The following is a 21,790-nucleotide window of genomic DNA, read 5'->3' on the forward strand; positions in this document are numbered from 1 at the left end:
GCATATGAATGTTGTGTCAAAAAAGTAACTGGTTTTGTGGAATATTAGTATTATAACAATTATTGGAGCTGTTAATCTCTTTGTATTATTAAGGATGAACACAAAGGTCACAAGCTTATTAGAGATAAATGAAATGCTAAAACTGGATACAAATGCCAGACTTTTCTAATGTACATGTTAAAATTAACGAAGAGGGCATTTTAAAATCTTGATAATGCAAGGTGCTATAGGGCTCATCATCATCATCATCATCATCATATTATTATTATTATTATTATTATTATTATTATTATTATTATTATTAATAATGTGATGGTTGATTTTCTAATTATTATTAATCATTAATTTCATATAATGAACTGATGGGAAATCTTATGTGCTATTATGGCACTGGTCGCGTTCGTATAGCGCAGTTTTCCGCAGTTCTGCTCAGATCTGCGCTGCTTCACCAATGCGATCAGCGAGATCACCTGACGGTTCACCTGTCCGAAGTGTCCCCTGATTTCCATCCAAACAGCACCAGAGGCTACAAAGTGTGTGAGTCGCTGAAGGAAGGCAAGGAGTTCAACTTAAAACAAAAAATACAATTGTAGTATTTCCTGGCATGGAAGCGGCAGCTGAAAACCCCGCAGCTGGGGTGCAAATTAAGGATGAGCTTTCGGAGAAGTGCCAGAAACTGTTCCTGGAGTTCCTGGAAGAGTAAGCATTGTGGTTTCCCTTTGCACATTCAAAGAAAAGACGCAGTGGCCATAAATATATATTGGACTGTAAGATAGCAAGTGGATTGGATGTCATATCCGAAATAAGAGTTTGAATTAAAGGACGACTGCTGGATCTGGCTTTGCTATGAATTGATTTATTGTTTGATAAGCGAGTACTGGAAAGCTTACAAATTAAATGTAACGAATCGTGAAATTCTTGTTGATTTTGGCTCACGCTCTTTAAAATTAAAACTTTTTCAACTGTGGTAAACCTTTAATGAGCACTTCCTAGTCATGCCCGACTAATCAGTCAAATGAACAAACCCGATAAACGTCGAAATATAAACATCTGATCATTTCTGCCAGACTTGGTGTTTATGTAAAAAAACAAGTAGTGTACATGGTGAGGTTCAAGCACATTTATAAGAAGAAAAAGTTAAGATAATATATAGGCCATGCATTTGTGTGATTTTTCTTTAATGTTGTATATGTTTGATTATTCTTGAACCATCTCTACACCCTACTTAATTACTTTTAGATGCTTTTTTAGTGTGTGTTCTCTGAAATAACTATTCCATTATAATGACTTGAAGCTGTGCCTGACAACTAATTTCAACCTTATTTCACCTGAAGTATATGAATATTTTCAGCAAAGCTATGCACAATAGTAGGCTGATCCTTTGTAATGATGAACAACTTGAATGATGTATATTTCTATTCAAACAAAGTTCCATAATTCGATGACAAGAATGCAGCACTCCACCTTTCTCTGTTGTGTAAAGGACAAAACATAATTATTTGTTGTCATTTTTAAGTCCTTTTCCTTTTGAACTTTAATGCTTTTAAATGCTTCTGTCTATAGATTTCAGAATCCAAATGCAGAGATGATGTACCTTCGTGATGCAGAGGAACTCATTCGACCAGAGAGGAACACATTGACTGTGAACTTCACCAACATCGAGCACTACAATCAGCAGCTGGCCACCACCATCCAGGAAGAATACTACCGGTAGTGCGATGTATTCATTACCTTCCCATTACACATTCAGAAGGATGTTGCAATGAAGCATGAAGCTAGCATTTGTCAGATGCATAACATACAGCATTAATGACAAGCAGAAAGGCATTTCAGCTCATTGCATTGCTCAAGTTCTTACTATGGGCTTGCAGGCTATTGCATTTATTTAATCTGAAGGAATTCCTTGAAATGCACTTTTGCCTTTTTAAACATAAGGTATTGTTTCTGCAGTATAGTTATGGTGGTGTTGTAGTATTTATCTTAAGATTTAACATACCATTTTGATTCATTTTGCACTGCATATTTCAAAGTTTATACAGCATAGCAAGCACTTTTATTTCTCCATATTTGCTTAGTTTTAGTGCAATGCACATTAAATAGTCATAAGTAAGACTGATGCAAGGCACCAATGGATATTACAGCCTAAAGCAATGCATTGTAAATTCATATTAGTTTGCATAACTTTATTTTGTGGTTAATCTCTCCTACCATCTTTAGGGTCTACCCATTTCTGTGCCGGGCGGTGCGCCACTTTGCCCGGGATCATGGCAATATCCCACCATCTAAGGATTTTTTTGTGGCTTTCTCAGACTTTCCAGCAAAGCAGAAGTAAAGTATATTACAAACCATATGGATTTTCAAAGTTCCCTTTTCCATTTTTTTAAAGGCATTGATTTAAATGAAAACTTATAGCAAGTGTTCAGATTGCATAGAGAAGAATCATATTTAAAGATACATCATACATCATACATCATACTTCTAGATGCATTCTAAAGACCATTGCATTACACGAGTGATTTAAAAATAGGCAGTAAAGAAAAATGCCTTGTACTGACACAAAGGAAGTTTCATTCCATAATTCATTATGGATTTGACTCTAAATGGAAATTGGAAATTGTGCCTTTTCACAATTAAGCTGAAGTTATTCGATGCTCCCGATTTGACCCATGCTTTGAAAAGGTCTATTATAGGACTATTATATGATTGCATTTGTTTAATTCCAATCCGTATTTTTGAATTTACTTATGTGACCACAATGTACATCAGTTGTTCAATTTAGTTTTCAGACCGTAGCAAAATGTGCTATTAAAATGGTTTTCCCTTCTTACAAAACCCAGCTAAGATGTTCATCATTTTGAATGACCTTTCAGGAAGAAATTAATTTTAAAATTGTTAGTCTTGGCAAATGGCGAGAAAGCTGCAAACTCAATGAATATGAAAAGTTATACTGTATCTATACTGGTAAATTCACTCCCTGCATGAGTTATTATGGAAGTGCCATATTTGTTTGTGACTTTGGATTGTGAATCTTGCAAAGAAAATTGTTAATTGATATAATATGTATTCAGGTTTTATGGTATTTATTTCGATTTTCTAGTATTTATACTGCATTCCATACAGACAAAGAAAAGTGAGTGCTTCATTTGTTTTCAGAAGATTGTTATGGTCAGTACAATCTGAAAGATTGATATTAAAAAATTACAAAAATAAATCAAGTTTGTTTTAAGGGACTCAAACTGGAGAATGATAATGCGCAAGAAGCATTGATGGCAATATCAAAAAGTTGCCACAGCTCAGCTTGAAATGTGGAAATGAGGAAATGTTGAAAACTGTATGGCAGCTTTGAGTGTTGTAGAGCTCATTCTGAGAAATGATTATGCTTTGAATACAGAAATCTAGTAAGCATGGTTCAACATGATGAGGATGATTTTTAACCTTTGTGTCCGTCTCCTGTGCTCTCCTGACAGGATCAGAGAGCTGTCCGCTGCCCGAATAGGGACCCTGCTGCGCATCAGTGGGCAGGTCGTGCGCACACACCCAGTTCACCCTGAGCTGGTGAGTGGCACCTTCCTCTGCCTGGACTGCCAGTTAGTTATCAAAGATGTGGAGCAACAGTTCAAATACACCCAGCCCACTATCTGCAAAAACCCAGTCTGCTCCAATCGGCGCCGCTTTATGCTGGATACCAACAAGTCGCGGTTTGTGGATTTTCAAAAGGTATATATGTCTGTACTTCCAAACCCTATTCTTTCAGTTATGTCTATCTGTAGACATTCAAAATTGATCTTTCTGATGCAGGATTCTCTTAAAGTTTCCTTATTAGTTTTCTTCATGTGTTGTGGTTTGCTTTAGGTTCTCGAAGCCTATTCCCAGAGGTATACACAATATGACATGCATACCTGACAAATCTAAACTTGATCTACTTACCTACTGAACATTATGTGTTAATGTGAACACTGGCATTATAATGCTATTTTGTTGATGTGTATGGCATTCATTGAATTGAGGATATTGGATATTCTAAGGGTTAGTTATTTTGTTTTGGTTCTTCTCTAAAGTTTCCATTTTATATTTTCTCTTTGAGAAGTTGAACAGCAGATGTGTTTTTTGTTTGTTTTTACAATTGAACTGGAATCCTATTCATGGGGAGAGGATGCAAAAACACTGAATCGAATTAAGAATGAGTTATTGTCAAAATGTGTTCACGTAAGGCAAGCTTTAGGCTAGATCCTAAAGATTAGCTGTTTTATTGCATATATTGTTTCCAGGAACTGAACTGTATAAAGCAGCAATAAAGTCCTGAGCAATTCAATTATAGTACAAGTGATATTTTATATCTCCAGAGAAAATGGGACACTGTATGTCATCATAGCTACTAGTCTGCATTCCACAAGCTGCAGGATCTCATAACTTGTAATTAACATTGGCATCCAGGGAATTGACATCAATATTGCTGATGCATGTTGTAGTAATTTGATGAAATGCATTACATAGCTGAAGGGTGCGGGAGGATCCAAATCAAAGTGGGGTGAGAAAACATTTGATAGGATGAAAAACCTTATCAGTGTTTGTGGAATTTTTAGTTAGATTTATTTTTTTATTTGTAGGTGTGTAGTTTATTTCATGATACCTTATGGCATTTATGCAAGATATTTCTATTGTCCAGTTATAAATCACAGTTCCGCCATTGTCACCTGTCCAGTTTAAGTGATTACTGTCGAAAATGTCCACAGCAACACACAATTTCACTGCATCTCTGTTTAGAATAGAGATGAGTGAAAGAAGTATGAATGAGTTTGCAGCTGAAATTTGACATAATGAGACGCTTGGGTCGTTTGCTGTACCTCTTTGCACTCGCCAAAAAATTTAATCTTGCATGTGGAAAACTGTATGTTTAAAGACTGGCTAAATTCAAGAGGGTTCAATGAACGTGTGCGCACTTCCGTAGGAACCCGATTTGAAACGTCACTCTATCAAAGCTGCCATTGGCCCCTGCGCTCGTCACTCAGAACAGGTCCCTTCCCACTTCCTGTTCTATAAAACATGATGTCAGCGCAGGTTCGTCCTCTTCTGCCATTTCCCCCAGACTCGAGAACATGAGCTCTCGGTGTCTTGTCTGTGCATTAAAGCCCTCACTGTTATTTAACAAATATTCAGTTGGTTGGCTTCACGGCTGTGTTGTTCACCACCGTATACTGTCTGTCTGTTTGTATTTTTTGATGGCTAATCTGATTCTGTTCTGTCCGTGCAGCGGGGCTCCAGTTGCACTTTCGAATTCTGTTTCAATATAAATAGAACACTTTTAAAAATAAGTTGTCTATATAGTGCCTTATATATTCCGACAGCTTGCTGTGTTGGTTATTTGTATGGGGTGCCAAATGTAAAAGAGTGCACACTTTTTTTTCGTGTGTCTTTTTTCACACATTTAACTTTAAATCTTGTGTTTTTTTCCATATCTATAAATATTTTGTTTAAAAAATAATAATAATAATATTTAAAAAATTGTATCGTTTGATTTTCAGAAATGGAGATTAAGCATTTATTTATGTATTTATTTAAAAAACGAAATCTTTATGAATGTGGAAAAAAACACAAAATTTAAGTTAAATGTGTAAAAAAAGCCGCTTGGAAAAGAAAAAAAAAATGTGTGCAGTGTTTTACATTTGGTGCCCCATATTTTTGTCCACAGGGCTTTGTCCTTCACAGCAGGAGCGCTAGCAGTGGCAGTAAAATCCAAGGACCGGCTGCCCAGCCTGAGCCTCGGTGTGTCGAAAGAGATCTCGCCCCTGCATGAGGGGCTCCTTCGTCAGCTTGCACCCGCACTACAGCCCACAGCTACGGCTATAGGAGATCTCTCTTTCTCAGTTTGCTGAGAATGAGGACTGCTAGCCCTCCTTGTCCGTTTGTGCCTCGGTTTTAGATCCCGCTATGGCTGGTGATGTACTACCCTCGGCCCCCGCAGACCCCAGACTCCACGTCACTCCCTGGAAACCCCGGCACACTTGGTGTGGTTAAGCCTATGGGCCTACGCGGTGGTTGTATCCAGCACCTTGGTGCTCAGCATACAGTGTTTTGTCCAGCAACAGCAAGTTTGCGTGTGGTTGGTGTCGCAGTACCCCCGTGTATATAAATGTTGCCGGGTGGAGATGCACTTACAGCGGCAAGGCCGCTAGGCGCTACACTTGTCGCAGAGGCATTTCAGTTGGTGTTTACCCCCTGGTGCATGTTTCCCTGTTCACGTGCGTGTGCGCTCGGCGATAAGCTCCTCTTGCCTCCACCACTGTGCCGCTTGCGGCCGACGCACCTTGCCCGCCTGGAGTGGGGAGGTCCTATGCCCTGTCTGTCTGGACACTGACAGCGGGCGAGATTTGGACGTGACTTCCGGGTCCGCTATAGCGCACCCAGAGGTCCTCTGTTTCACCGGGCGCCACCACAATTGCTGCCGCACCCGACGATCTCTCACTGAGGGGTCTCGGGTGCGAGCGAGGACAGCACCGGGAGTTCTGCGCTCCAGGTTCGACAGAGGTCAGCGCTTGCAGCGACCCACACGGACACATCCGCTGCTGTCTGACCTCTTGGAGGAACTGAGGGCCACCTGGGACCATACGGTAATAGCCCCTAACCTAGCCAGGAGAGGGGAGGCTTATGCCAGGACCCAGGGTGCGGCGGAAACAGGCTTGGTGAATTTCCCCGGGTTAATTGCACCATTGCTGCGCTTGTCTCCCTACCTCCGCTGTCTGCGGAGCCACGCGACCTGGCCTGCCCCGATAGACAGTGTCGTGTGATGGAGACGTTGCTCCGGAGGGCGTATGAGGCAGGAGCCCAAGCGGGCCACCACAGAAACGGAGCCTGCAGGCCCTGTATTTGGCCCAGCTGGCAGAGCCCTCCGAGCACAATGGCACATCACCAACCCCGCCCCCTATCTTGGAGATGCAACTGGTGATGCGTCATAGGGCAAGCGTGACTGGGCGATCCCTGGCAGCCATCGAGTTTGCTGTTCTCACCTTCGGTCTGTCGCTAGCCCCACACACTTTTTCCAAGTGCATGGACGTCTTGTGAGCCCCCTTGTGTTGCCAGGGGGGTCTGCATCCTCAATTATCTAGATGACTGGCTGGTTTGTTCTCACTTGATGGAGCAGGTTCAGAACCACATGAACCTGATTTTATGCCTCTTCTCTGAATTGGGCCTTCGGGTCAATTGAGAGAAGAGCCGCCTGACGCCAACTCCGCAGGCACAGTTCCTAGGACTGCGCCTTGATTCCATTGCCATGCTCACCACACTGGCGCCAAAGAGTTGCCTCCGTACGCACATGTCTCTCCCTCTTCCGACTGAGAGCTCATGTCAGGGTGTCACTTTGCCAGAGGCTGTTGGGCCTCCTAACGGCTGCATCACATACCCTCCCCCTCGGCCTCCTCCGTGGTGGCCGCTGCAGAGGCCGCTGCATTGGTGGTTCAGGTATCTCGGGATGCACCCTCACCACGATCGAGCACTCCGCGTCGCAGTCATTCCGGCATGCTGGAAGGCGCTCCGTTGGTGGCAGAGCCCTCACAATTTGACGCTCGGTGTGCCCCTTGGGCCAGTCTACCACCAAACAGTCATGACGACAGACGTCTCCAAGCAAGGTTGGGGAGCAGTCTGCGATGGACATGGTGTCCAAGGCAGGTGGACGGAGCCCGCACGGGCCCTCCATATCCATGTCTTGGAGTTATAAGCAGTAGTCCGTCTCATTTCCTGCCAGTCCTATGGGACAGACGTGTTGGTTCGGACAGACAACACAGCGGTGGTTGCCTAAATCAACAGGCAAGGTCGTCTCCGGTCGCGCAGACTGTACTGTCTAGCGCTCGTCTTCTGCTTCTGTGGGTGCAGCCACAGTTCCGCTCCATCAGAGCAGTTCACCTCCCAGGCCTGTCCAACACGGCAGCGGACCAGTTCCGCAGGGTGGACGTGGATTTCTTTGCCTCGGCAGAGTCCACACACTACCTACTATGGTTCTCCATCCGAGACTGCTCAGCAACCCTAGGGATCGACGCGCTAGCCCACACATGACCGCACTACGCATTCCCACCATTCCCACTGTTCCCCCGTCTCCCGGTGGTACTGGAAAAGGTCAGGAGATAACTAGCGACAGTTCTGCCAATAGCCCCTCGGTGGCCTCACAGATTCTGGTTTGCAGACCTGATCGCCTCCTCCACGGAGATACTTGCTCCCAGTGAGAGTGAACTTGTTGTCCCAGGTGCAGGGCACGCTTTGGCACCCCAATCCACGCCTCCTCCAGCTGTGGGCCTGGCGATTGACTGCCTAGGGTCTATCCAAGCCACATTTCAGCCACTCAACTCAGCTGAGCTGAAGCTGGTGTCACTTAAGACTGCGTTTTTGCTGGCAATCACTTCCGCAAAATGCATGAGCGAGATGCACGCACTGTCCATACACCCATCGTGTGTCTGTTTTGCGGGAGATGGCTGCAGGGTCATGCTACGGCCTAACCCTGCGTTCCTCCTGAAAGTGCTGTCTCCATTTTATGTCAACAGGCCTATTGAGTTGATGGCTTTTCCTCCCTTTGCGAGTTTAAGGTGTTGACTTGGCCTCCAAATTCCCCAGATCTCAATCCAATCGAGCATCTGTGGGATGTGCTGGACAAACAAGTCCGATCCATGGAGGCCCCACCTCGCAACTTACAGGACTTAAAGGATCGGCTGCTAATGTCTTGGTACCAGATACCACAACACACCTTCAGAGGTCTAGTGGAGTCCACGCCTCGACGGGTCAGGGCTGTTTTGGCGGCAAAAGGGGGACCTACACAATATTAGGCAGGTGATCATAATGTTATGGCTGATTGGTGTATATATGTGTGTGTTAAACAGCAGGACTGTGGCGCCTTTCTGAAAATGTGTGGGATGGAGCTCACTGCCGCAGTTCCCAGCTTATGGCACTCAAGTTGTTTGCGCTGCCTCGCTGTGTACATAATTCCTTGGTCAGCAGGTCTGTGGCCCGCTCTGGCTGTGTGCCATAGTGCAAGAGTCCACTGCTGCTGTCCTTAGTGGTAAGCACGTGAGCAGGCTCTAGTGTTCCGCTGTGTATATAGTTAATTTGTCAACACAGTAGAGCTAATGTTGTCCTGCGTTAGCCGGTCTAACCAGCAGGTGTCAGCTGCTCCTGTGTTCCATGGGTGGTACATGAGTTCGTTCCCAATCCCCATGGTGTATATAGTTCGTTTGTATGAAATCTAAGTTGTCAGCTTAGTGGAGCTCTTCCACTCTGTACTATTCAGTTGAGTTGGATGCTCCTGTGCTCCGTGCTGACTGCATGAAGGTCTTGCTGTCACGCGTTATGTATATATTGTAAATTGTTGCTCAGGTCGGCTACTCTGTTGACTAGCCAGCTGTGTATTATGTTGTGTTTTTCAGTGGGTCTGTGCTGACGTCACGTTTTATAGAACAGGAAGTGGGAAGGGACAAGGGACCTGTTCTGAGTAACGGGCGCAGGGGCCAATGGCAGCTTTGATAGTGACGTTTCAATCAGGTTCCTACGGAAGTGTGCAGAAACCCCTCCCCCTTGGGCAATGCTTCCTTTCTCAGATAACCAGGGTTGCATTCACAACCTATCGTTTTAACCTTTCTATTGATATAGTTTTTGTTTTTTAAGAATAGGCTTTTGACCTCTTATTCTTAAATGCAGTAATTAATTAATGAAAAGACATAGACCGTGTGCATTCCGATTTGATCGAGCTGACGGCCCTTCTTCGCAGGTACGTATCCAGGAGACCCAGGCAGAGCTGCCCCGCGGTGCCATTCCCCGCAGTGTGGAGGTGATCCTGAGAGCTGAGGCGGTGGAGTCCGCGCAGGCCGGGGATCGCTGCGATTTCACGGGCACTCTCATCGTCGTGCCTGATGTGGCCGCGCTTTTCGTGGCAGGCACGTCAAAGTACTACTCCTACTACTACTATCTTTTTCGGTGTGGTCTACTGAACTTCCAATTAGGATGGTAGCTTTTAGGATTTTAAGAAAAAAACATATTTCCTTATTCTTTTCTTTAATTAAAACAACAACAAAAATGCTGACACACAATAAAATGTGACTGTGAGTAAAGCATGAGGTATCCAAATATTAAATTGACATGAAGACCCTGATATCTCCTTCAGCTAATTAGGAAGTATTACAGCACCTTCTATCTGCAGCAGGACTATTAACCTTTCACTATGAAAAATATTACCTTGTCATTGGAAAGTGCTTGCAGTAAGGGAGTTTAATCACAAAGATGGAGACGTGATTGTAAAAGTTAAGACAAATGACAGAGAATAGAAGATTTAGTGCTCGTTTGGCAGTTTTATAACGTGTCATGTCCAAACAATCTCAATGATCACGCTGTTCTTGGTAGACCTTTGACTTTCAGATGGCATCTGAATATATTGAAAGTGTCTGGAACGAATATCAGGCGATCGTTTTCATTTCACCTCTGCAAATCTTCAAATCTTTGCTGCCCCCCCTTCCTCCCCCCCTCTATTTATTATTTTAACCTACATTTGTTGTACTGAGTGTATGCATCCGTGTTCAGTGGATTTGACTGATTACTTGGATGCAAACTAAGTAATCTAACTGTCCTCAACAACATGGAAGGAAATAAAAACCCTTTAGTTACCAGCAGCAGATATAGTAGGATACAAAATGTCTGCAAAATATTCTGCATGTGTAGGCTGCATTCAAAGCAGAACGATGTGTTTGCTGATGTCAGTTGTTTTGATTTCTTTCAGGTTTTAAAATGGAAGTGGTTTGTAGTCATATGCACAGAGACTCGTCATAAATAAATACACAACCATTCATATTCATGAATAGTATAGAAAAGTATACAGTACTAGTAATTTAAAACCACCTGACTCCTAACATTAAGAAAACCATACAAGCCAGAAGAAGCACTGTTCTATAGACAGCCGTGCAATCAACAGGAGTTTCATTCAAACGGGTGACCTTTGTGAAGGAGTGCATATTGTGCCAGTGGGATGTTGGTAGAAGCTAGCAGGAAATTTCCAAGGCAATGGATTTTCCATCATTGTCTCCGCAGGGTTATATCTTACAAAGGCGCACCAGTGCAATTTATAACATTTCCATTTTCCTTTTTAAAAGGAGACCTTTCCCAAGGCAGTATTTCTTTTAACATCAACTTTTTAATCACTCGCCTATAACCACCTGTGCTGCCTTCTTGTAGTGTAGGTTTGCTGACCTGAAGATTAATTATTCTTCCACTTGAGGGCTGCTGATTCTGTGTGTTGGTAGTCAAGTATTTGTTGACCACTATAAGGTGTGTTTTTGGGATGTCACACTTTTCTTATGGAATCGTCCGTTTCCCTAGTTTATAGAAGGGGTTTATGGAATCTTTGAGGTCCTGAAATGTTGCACAACGTCCATACTTGTTTCAGACAGCTTTTCTTCTTTCATAGGTATTCGGGCAGAGACCAGCAGTAAAGTTACTGGAAAGGAGGGGTTCCAGGCCGATGGTGTCCAGGGCCTCAAAGCGCTGGGTGTGCGAGACCTGTCTTACAAACTGGCTTTCCTGGCCTGTTATGTAGCACCTACTAACCCCCGAGTAAGCAGCTCTGTTATTGGAAACAATACCTTTTCAGAACAGTGATTACTCTGTGTATCTGAGATAAACATAGGAGTGCAGTTGCTTCTTTCTGTTTTCTGAGAAACACATTAAACCATGGGAGCACGAGAAACTGTGACATTCTTTTGAAGTTTTTTTTATTTTTTAGGATTTCCTAAATATTCAAATTATGCTTTAAAAAAATCCTTTTTAATAGAGTTGTGAAATAGGCTTTGGGCGATGCTGTTTTGAATTGAGCTGTCTGGAGTAGCTTCTCCACAACAGATGTCTGAATGACTTGTTGGCTTTGTAAGTTTGGTGGGAAGGAGCTCCGTGAGGAAGGTCAGACCGCAGAGAGTGTCAAGAATCAGATGAGTGTCCAGGAGTGGGAGAAAGTCTTCGAAATGAGTCAAGACAAGAACCTCTACCACAACCTGTGTACAAGTCTGTTCCCAACCATTCATGGTAAGATATGTAGCCCTGGTCACTCTGTGAATAAACTGCATGACCCAAATTGTATGTTCGCTGTGTACAATGTGTGTTTTTGACCACTTCCTAAATAAAATAAAAAAATGATAATATGAGGTAGGGGACCTCTGTTTTTCCCAGATTTTCAGATTCAGCCAAGCTAAAATGTTTGTTTGAAGTTTTAAAGATAAGAAAAAGAATATACATATTCATTCATTGGTCAAGATTTATCCTACTTTCTCCTAGTTTGTGCTTTAAAGGGCTGTAGTTTTAATTTCCTACATTGTGTAGCACATGATACTAGATTACATTTGATTTAAATTCAATTCATGGTTTTTTTTTTTTTTTTAAGATGTGTGCGTTTTGTCATTTGTTTTTGGAAGATATAAAAACATGCAAATTAGGAAAAGAAATTTAATCATTCATGCTTCATTTAAGTTATTCTTAGATTTTAATTAAAAAACAACATATCATATATATGTAATTACTTCCAGTATGCTAACAGTGCATCTTAGTTTAATCCAAGATCTTGAAGTTACAAATGTATTTTAATCTGGTGGCATAATGTTGTTACAATCTCAGTCTAGAGTCCTTAATATCTAATTATTTTCCGGGTGTTTTTTGTTTTGTTTTTTTAATTGCTGTGATTGGATTTGCTCGTAGCCTGTCTATTCCAATAAGTCCAGTTTGGAGAGAGCTTAGCTTTGTTTTGTTTTTTGTTTTAGTTTAATGCTCTTGATCATTAATAATGAAAACAAATTAATTCACAGGAAATGATGAGATCAAGAGAGGAGTCCTGCTCATGTTGTTTGGAGGTGTGGCCAAAACAACTATGGAAGGCACATCACTGCGGGGTGATGTCAACGTGTGCATCGTAGGGGATCCAAGTACATCTAAGAGCCAGTTTCTGAAGTGAGGAGACTGCGTTAATATTGGAGTAGAGGTCTGGTGACTAATAATTGTATTATATAGTGAGATGCAGAATGTACTGTTGTGTCTTCCTTTGTAAGTGTAGGTTGTTCATCTTTGAATGCCTTTAGCCTCATGAAGCACCCCTTTATTAAATATCACTAAAATGAGTGTGTGAGTGAGTGACTGGTGTGCAATATGATATCCCATGGTGCATTGTTTGTTGTTATCTGCAGACATGTGGAGGAGTTCTCCCCTCGGGCAGTCTACACGAGTGGTAAAGCCAGCAGCGCTGCGGGCCTGACTGCCGCGGTTGTAAAGGACGAAGAGTCCCACGAGTTTGTGATTGAAGCTGGAGCTCTCATGCTGGCTGATAATGTGAGTGTGATTTTTTTTGGGTTAAGTTTTATGGCGGGGCATGTGTGAGTGAGAACGTGTGTCACCAGGGCGTCTGCTGCATTGACGAGTTCGACAAAATGGAGCTGAAAGATCAAGTGGCGATTCACGAGGCCATGGAACAGCAAACCATTTCCATCACCAAAGCAGGAGTCAAGGTAAATTAGGATTAAAGTTTGGAACTGCTTTTATCTAATTCATATCATATACATGTTGTATAAACGGGCAGAGTATTTTGAAGTCTGAAAAATATATTGTAACTATTTGTTTGACTACTTAGATCGGGTCCATGTCTGTTTAAAATAATAAAACCTCTAAAAACAAAAAAAAATAAAAAATAAAGCAAACAAAAAAACTACTAGTATTAGTAGTATGATGCCTCTATTAGTGTGACTTCCATAACTACACAATGGCATTATAAGATTTAGAGGGGACTGTAAAATGTGATGTGATGCACCTAGAATATTTAGAGTGGGTTAAAATAAAAATGTAGAATGCAGTGTTTAATGCCCAAAGGTTAATAACTCTGTACCAAGGAGGATTTAATGACATGACTCAATCAAATAAAAAAATTGGTTTTAAACACTGTTTCAACTTTATGAATCTTCCTCCATTCTCCACGCAATTAATCTGTTTGCTTGATCTGTTATCTTAAGGGATTTAAATGCGGCAGCTTAATAATTTATCTTTATCTGAGTTTGCCTTTTTCCCAACCTTCACTTCCGTTTGCTCTGTCAGTGATGAGTCCATACTGGATTCAGAATAATTGTTTCAACTTCTCAAATTTAGGCCACACTAAATGCCCGCACATCAATTTTGGCAGCAGCAAACCCTATTGATGGAAGATATAACCGATCAAAGTCTTTGAAGCAGAACGTAAACATGAGTGCTCCCATAATGTCAAGATTTGATCTCTTCTTTATTTTGGTGGATGAGTGTAATGAGGTAAGAACTGCAATTCCAAAAACTAACATCTTAGTTTGTAATGCCTGTTTTCTTGTGAATTTCAAACATTATATATATTGGGAATCTTTTTTGAATGTTTGTGATTCCTAAATGTGACTAACTTCACCAATTGATAAATGATTCTCAATATCATGACAATGTGTGTGGACTAATGTTAATATCTATTTTGTATGGTTTTGTTATTTAACACACAATTTTGGGTAATGTAAATACTTTCATACTACATTTATATATATGCCAAAGATTTCAAAGGGACATTTTTGCTGAAGTGCAAAGGTATGCCTACATTTTCTCCTGTGTTGGTAAGTGATGTCAAGGTGGGGGTGGGGGTTGGGGGGGGGGGGTGTTAATAGCTGAGCGTCACTGTCCAAATGTGTTTCCTTGTTCTGATAAGCCATTCTTTAAAACAGTTTTTATCTTCTTTGTTTTTGGTTTGGTTTAGTCATTAATTTGAGTTAAACCATTTGGAATTTTTTTGAGCAACTCAAAGCAATTACAGTATCCACTAGAAAAGCAATATTATACAGCTTAAGGGTTTACTAGCTACCATTCTTTGATATGACAAATATGTTAATCACTTATAGAGCCTCAAGTAAATGTATTAATAACTCTCAATTCAAGGACTGTATAATAACAATACTTACAAGGTATGAAATCCATATTTGTTCTGCCTTTTACACATGTGTGGCCTGGGTTAGAATGTACTCTGACTGGTTGGTTGCATCTTCAGACTGAACTTATGGTTTGTAATGTCAATTAATGTCACTGCAGAAGTACAGAGAGACACTCAAATAAACCCTTTCCATGACAATCATTCAGTCCAGTATAAGCTTCCTACAGATGCATTGAAATGGTCTTTCAGGTAACAGACTATGCGATTGCCAGAAGGATTGTTGACCTTCATTCCAGAAAAGAAGTGTTTGTAGAACGAGTGTATTCCACTGAAGATGTGCAGAGATATATTTTGTTTGCTCGTCAGTTTCAGCCGAAAGTAAGTGTTTTTTTTTTCTTGTTACACTCTACAACTAAATTTGACTGAATTTCTGTGCTAGATTGCATTGCTTTAAGATGCTAAATCATGCTTGTTGTGTTCTATTGCCCTCTTCTGGCCAACATTGGGTAAAAACGAATCAATTGAAATGGAGCGCTGTCTGTGCTGTTCTTATACTCCTGACTTTCCCGATTATCACTGTTTTTGCTTGTAGTTTTTACAACCAGATGATGCCCGTTTAACTTCTCCTCAGGACAATATCAATAACCAAGGCTGGCTTTAGGCCTCTGGAATTGTCCTGTTATACATATACATATTTTTTTTATTTTGCACATATGGAATTTTCATAAACTAGTAAGACCACTGAATTAAATGTATGTTGACAACTTGCTTGTATAATTCAATATAAGTCCAATGAAGAAAAACTTGCATGTATTTTAAAAACACTGTTCAATTGACATACGTGGCTATTTTGGTGGTACTGATAAGTCAATATTTTATTCAACCTACATAGTAAAACTATAACCTGTAATGATTAGCCAGACCTCAGAAGATTTTAGTCAGAAAACATTAAATATTGAAAACTGTTTCAGAGCAGAATGTGTATGTTATCTGCATTGAACTATACACTAAAACTGTGCTACAGTATACTTTTACTGGGTGTTTTGTAGCTGTAACGCTAGTTTTAGAAGCACTATGCACATGTTGTATTGAGTTTTCTTTCAACACTATGGAACTGGCAGTCTTCTGTCTGGGAGCATGTAGTTCCTACTGGTCAGAACTAATATATTCCTAAACTAGAGTCTGTGTTTTCCCTATTTCTGTTAACATTGCAAAACAAAAAATGCATCATTCTGTTTTGTCACTCTTCCTTTATATACATACATACAGCTCTGGAAAAAAATGAGACCACTTAACATTGATTTCTGAACTTGGAGTGGTCTCTTAATTTTTTCCAGAGCTGTGTGTGTGTGTGTGTGTGTGTGTGTTTTTACCTTGCATTACATCATGCTGAAAAAGCCAAAAAATACCCTCATCAATTTGAATGTGGTTTAAGTCCTTTCTTCATGCAAATTGTCACCACTTTAATCTGCAATATTTAATGTTCAACTGTTATGTATGTACAGATTGACAAATGAGAAATTGAAAAGGGTTATAGAGGTTATGCATACATATGCTTTCAAATTAAGTAGATTAATCCCTTTCTTCTTCAAGGCAGACTTTATATATCCAGCCACATGTGCGAATGCATTCCAGATATTTACAGCACATTTATTTATTCTCTTGACACATTCAGCAGACTTTACTGGTGCCTTCATAACTCACATATATCAAGTAATCTCGAATGTGCTTCCTTTAGGCATGTTTTCCTTAATTTTGTTTAATGTTCAGTTAAACTGATTAACTTTCATATCTGAATGCCAAATGTTCAATAAAAAAGAAACAAATAATATGCTCTTTTAGCTTCACATCAGCATATCAGACCTTATTTCCATCAGTAATTCTTTGATTTGTTTTTGTGATGGTAATGTATATGCTTGCATGTGTTTTACTTATCTGTAGGGATAGTGGTATAGCATTTTTAATTGCATTGCACATTTTTGGTTTAACAGTTACAATGGTTGCATCCACATTTTTTAAAATCCTTGACTGTAGACAAAATGCTGTAACGTGTGTCACCCTTACAGTAATTATGTAAATCCCAGGAGTTACCCATATGTACAGTTGCATTTCTAGATCCCTCCAGATAAACGTTTCACGGCTTCAGTAGTTAGACAATATGCTAGTTGTTACTCCTCTCCCACATTTCCAAAACATTATTGATTATCTGAATATCATTGGAGGCTTGTGTGTCTTTTCGTACCATGTTTTGGAATTGCTTTTATAAATTTAAAACGCTGAGTAGGAAAATCTTCCACAGTGTGTGATGAATCACATTAAATTCACTGCATGTATACACCAGTTTAGGCTCCAGCTCAGCTTGAGCTGTTCTGGATGAAGTGATATTGAAAATGGAAGGATGGATGGACATCTGTGTGTAGTGTCTTTGTACTCTTCTTAAAAATGTCTTCGCACTCCCAAGTAATTTACAAGTGTATCTGTTACCAGTACCATTTTTGTTTGTAATGGTGTAAGTTAACAAGTGATGGCAGAGAGAATAAAACATTATATGAAATTATTTATTGGCAGGGCGACTTATAAAACGTTAAGATTCATACAAAGTGCAAAAATACAGTACATTAAATGCTGCTGTGGTTTTGTCAGCACTAGCTGGGCACTTTAGGGACTGCTGCTGCCCATAACACATACAGTGAGGGGAAAAATGTATTTGATCCCCTGCTGATTTTGTACGTTTGCCCACTGACAAAGAAATGATCAGTCTATAATTTTAATGGTAGGTGTATTTTAACAGTGAGAGACAGAACAACAGCAAAAAAAGCCAGAAAAATGCATTTCAAAAAAGTTTTATTAATTGATTTGCATGTTAATGATTGAAATAAGTATTTGACCCCTTCGACTTAGTACTTGGTGGCAAAACCCTTGTTGGCAATCACAGAGGTCAGACGTTTCTTGTAGTTTGCCACCAGGTTTGCACACATCTCAGGAGGGATTTTGTCCCACTCCTCTTTGCAGATCCTCTCCAAGTCATTAAGGTTTCGAGGCTGATGTTTGGCAACTCGAACCTTCAGCTCCCTCCACAGATTTCCTATGGGATTAAGGTCTGGAGACTGGCTAGGCCACTCCAGGACCTTAATGTGCTTCTTCTTGAGCCACTCCTTTGTTGCCTTGGCTGTGTGTTTTGGGTCATTGTCATGCTGGAATACCCATCCATGACCCATTTTCAATGCCCTGGCTGAGGGAAGGAGGTTCTCACCCAAGATTTGACGGTACATGGCCCCGTCCATCGTCCCTTTGATGCGGTGCAGTTGTCCTGTCCCCTTAGCAGAAAAACACCCCCAAAGCATAATGTTTCCACCTCCATGTTTGACGGTGGGGATGGTGTTCTTGGGGTCATTCCTCCTCCTCCAAACACGGCGAGTTGAGTTGATGCCAAAGAGCTCGATTTTGGTCTCATCTGACCACGACACTTTCACCCAGTTCTCCTCTGAATCATACAGATGTTCATTGGCAAACTTCAGACGGGCCTGTACATGTGCTTTCTTGAGCAGGGGGACCTTGTGGGCGCTGCAGGATTTCAGTCCTTCACGGCGTAGTGTGTTACTATGGTGACTATGGTCCCAGCTGCCTTGAGATCATTAACAAGATCCTCCCGTGTAGTTCTGGGCTGATTCCTCACCGTTCTCATGATCATTGAAACTCCACGAGGTGAGATCTTGCATGGAGCCCCAGACGGACAGTTATTTTGTGTTTCTTCCATTTGCGAATAATCGCACCAACTGTTGTCACCTTCTCACCAAGCTGCTTGGCAATGGTCTTGTAGCCCATTCCAGCCTTGTGTAGGTCTACAATCTTGTCCCTGACATCCTTGGACAGCTCTTTGGTCTTGGCCATGGTGGAGAGTTTGGAATGTGATTGATTGATTGCTTCTGTGGACAGGTGTCTTTTATACAGGTAACGAGCTGAGATTAGGAGCACTCCCTTTAAGAGTGCTGCTAATCTCAGCTCGTTACCTGTATAAAAGACACCTGGGAGCCAGAAATCTTGCTGATTGATAGGGGATCAAATACTTATTTCCCTCGTTAACATGCAAATCAATGTATAACTTTTTTGAAATGCGTTTTTCTGGATTTTTTTGTTGTTATTCTGTTTCTCACTGTTAAAATACACCTACCATTAAAATTGTAGACTGATCATTTCTTTGTCAGTGGGCAAACATACAAAATCAGCAGGTGATCAAATACTTTTTTCCCTCACTGTACTCATAGCAAGTACTACCTTCTGGTCAGGCAGAAATCAATGGCAAATTGGATGTCACCCCTGCCCTTGGGTCTCTGTGTTCAGATCATCAAGGAGGCCGAGGAGTTCGTGGTGGAGCAGTACAAGCGCCTGCGGCAGAGGGACGGCAGTGGGGTGATGAAGTCAGCCTGGCGCATCACTGTCCGGCAGCTAGAGAGCATGATCCGGCTGTCTGAGGCCATGGCCCGCATGTACTGCTGTGACGAGGTGAGCCGGCCGCTGCCAATCTGCCCCGTTGTCTCTGATCTGGGCATGGTGTGTTGAACGTAAAGATTTGTTTCCTTTAGTTGTTAGACTGGAATATTTTAATGAAAGCGTTATTAAATTATTCCTTTCCCAGCTCTGGTTCCTTCATAGCGTCTCTCCCTCTCCAGATCTTGTTTTATTCAATTTGTCATTAATTTAAAGCTAAATTGTGGTTGTTGTTTTTTTGTTTTTGTTTTTTAGGTACAACCCAAGCATGTAAAGGAAGCTTTCAGACTTCTAAACAAGTCTATTATTCGTGTTGATTCCCCTGATATTAATTTTGATCAAGGGTCTGATGATAAGGAGGATGCCACTGGTAATATTTATTTTGCTTATAACATCTTACTTTCATTATACTTTTAAAAAGCAGTAGACCGTTAAATTACTAAATAAATCGGTTATAACATAATCCTGAATGATGACAAAGAACAAAATGGGACTCCAAAAAGTAGAGAAATTATGAGCTGCTTTGTTTATATGCTGAGATTTTTAACTTGTGCTCGACAGAGTGAGCAACAAATTGTCGACCACTGTCCCACCAGTTACCTGGTGCTAATGAATGTGCAGTAGTAATGGCTCTGTAACTCCTGTACCCAGACAAAGCTGATGATAGCGGCAGAGTGGTGCCGATGGATACTGAGCCAGAGGCAGAGAAGCCAGACAAGACCAGTGTGCCAAAGCCTGGACTCAGGATGTCATTTGCTGACTATAAGAAAATCTCTAACCTGCTGGTTTTACACATGCAGAAAATGGAGGACAGTAAGTAACACAGTTAAATGTATATGTTTGTGATAACCATGTGCATTACCATCCAGATAAATTAGTATAACTTGTACTAAAATATTTGACTGTACCCAATTTAAAGCCTGTTACCTTAATTTCTCTGTTTCTGGAGTCATTAAAACAATGCATTTAGGCCATCAAAGTTATTCTAGTAATAGATGTGACTTGACTCTATTACAGACAGTCTAGCATTCATCATTTTAAGCTCCTGTGGTTTCATACCTCTTGCTCTCCCTGGCAGTTGCTTATTAGTAACCCCTGAATGCAAATTTCACACTTCACTACATTTTGACAATGGTACAGTATTCACCTATCTATCCTTCTACCCACACTTACTAATTACAGTTTCTCCATAGAGTGAAAGAAACTTAGTGGTAAAGCTTAAAAATATACAAAAATATCACTTGCTTTCATGTTCAGCTAATAATACTAATGTAACGACACATTAAACATTTTCCACCCTGATGAAATTCTAGATAGTTGTACATTATTATAACGCTGGTGTTGCTCTTTCAGTGGATGAAGAATCTTCACTTAAGAAAAGTGAGTTGATCAACTGGTACCTAAGAGAAATGGAAAGTGAGATTGATTCAGAAGCTGAACTGATCGCCAAGAAAAATACAATCGAAAAAGTCCTTCATCGCCTAATCCATTATGTAAGTGTGATTTTGTTGCATCAAATGAGACCCAGAATTATATTATGGTTTATTGTTACCTTTTGATTCCTCAACCAATATACTATAGTGAAAATGTCAGTTAGCTTGCAGTCTTCTTCATCTGAGTATTTTAAACTATGATGCATATGTAGCATTACTAATAGAAATTGTCAGGACAGTCAAGGGTCACACAATAAAATGAGGAACTATTTTGACTTTATTTTCTATATTCATGTTCACATTATAACAGATGTATTATAATACATCAATAAGAAGCTAAATTAGTTAGTTGTATCACGGTCTTGTTTATTTAAAAATCTTTTTGGTACTTTGCAATTTCTATATTGGATGTTTGGGATAAAGACCAGAGTTACTGTTCAGCTTGGCAATGGTCTCCCTTTTTAAGCTTGTTTACACCGAGCGAATCTCTTCAATACAGGATCACGTCCTGATCGAGCTGACAAAGACGGGATTAAAGAAAGTTGACGCTGATGGGGAAGAGCCGAGGATAGATGAGGACCCAGTTTTAGTTGTAAATCCAAACTTTGTGCTAGAAGATTAGAATCCTCCTTAATGTCACACATTGAGCAAAGGGGAAACCCAATGCTTCACAACCAGCAAACCATCCATTAATTAATTGTGGAGATGTTCTGTTTTTGCACATCACCAGTGAAAATCATGAATTTTGTAATGAATAAAGCCTATATTTTCATTACTTTGGCCATTTTCATTTCTTCTATAATACCAGACTAAACAAAAGGAACATAAGTTTTTATCATACAATGTTTATCTTATGCGAGTATTTGTACTCAATAACTAGCATACTGTGCCTAGTGATGGAGAAAATGATGTGTATTTGGGTTTAGAAGAGTTTCATGTA

The 21,790-nt window shown here is 40.7% G+C and overlaps 1 protein-coding gene across 1 annotated transcript; it reads left to right on the forward strand.

The window, feature by feature from the left end:
* The first annotated feature begins 522 nt into the window (after window positions 1-522).
* On the forward strand, window positions 523-21,625 carry mcm6l (MCM6 minichromosome maintenance deficient 6, like). The gene is made up of 17 exons (XM_066722042.1): window positions 523-699; window positions 1,564-1,710; window positions 2,218-2,328; window positions 3,468-3,717; window positions 9,746-9,911; window positions 11,432-11,577; window positions 11,892-12,042; window positions 12,816-12,957; window positions 13,191-13,332; window positions 13,401-13,508; window positions 14,140-14,295; window positions 15,179-15,307; window positions 19,271-19,432; window positions 19,673-19,787; window positions 20,069-20,230; window positions 20,771-20,910; window positions 21,350-21,625. The coding sequence occupies exons 1-17, from the start codon at window positions 605-607 to the stop codon at window positions 21,470-21,472; spliced, it is 2,445 nt and encodes an 814-aa protein (XP_066578139.1). The 5' UTR covers window positions 523-604; the 3' UTR covers window positions 21,473-21,625.
* The last annotated feature ends 165 nt before the right edge of the window (window positions 21,626-21,790 follow it).

Source organism: Amia ocellicauda, chromosome 2 (genome assembly GCF_036373705.1).
Source record: "Amia ocellicauda isolate fAmiCal2 chromosome 2, fAmiCal2.hap1, whole genome shotgun sequence".
Taxonomy (NCBI): Eukaryota; Metazoa; Chordata; class Actinopteri; order Amiiformes; family Amiidae; genus Amia; species Amia ocellicauda.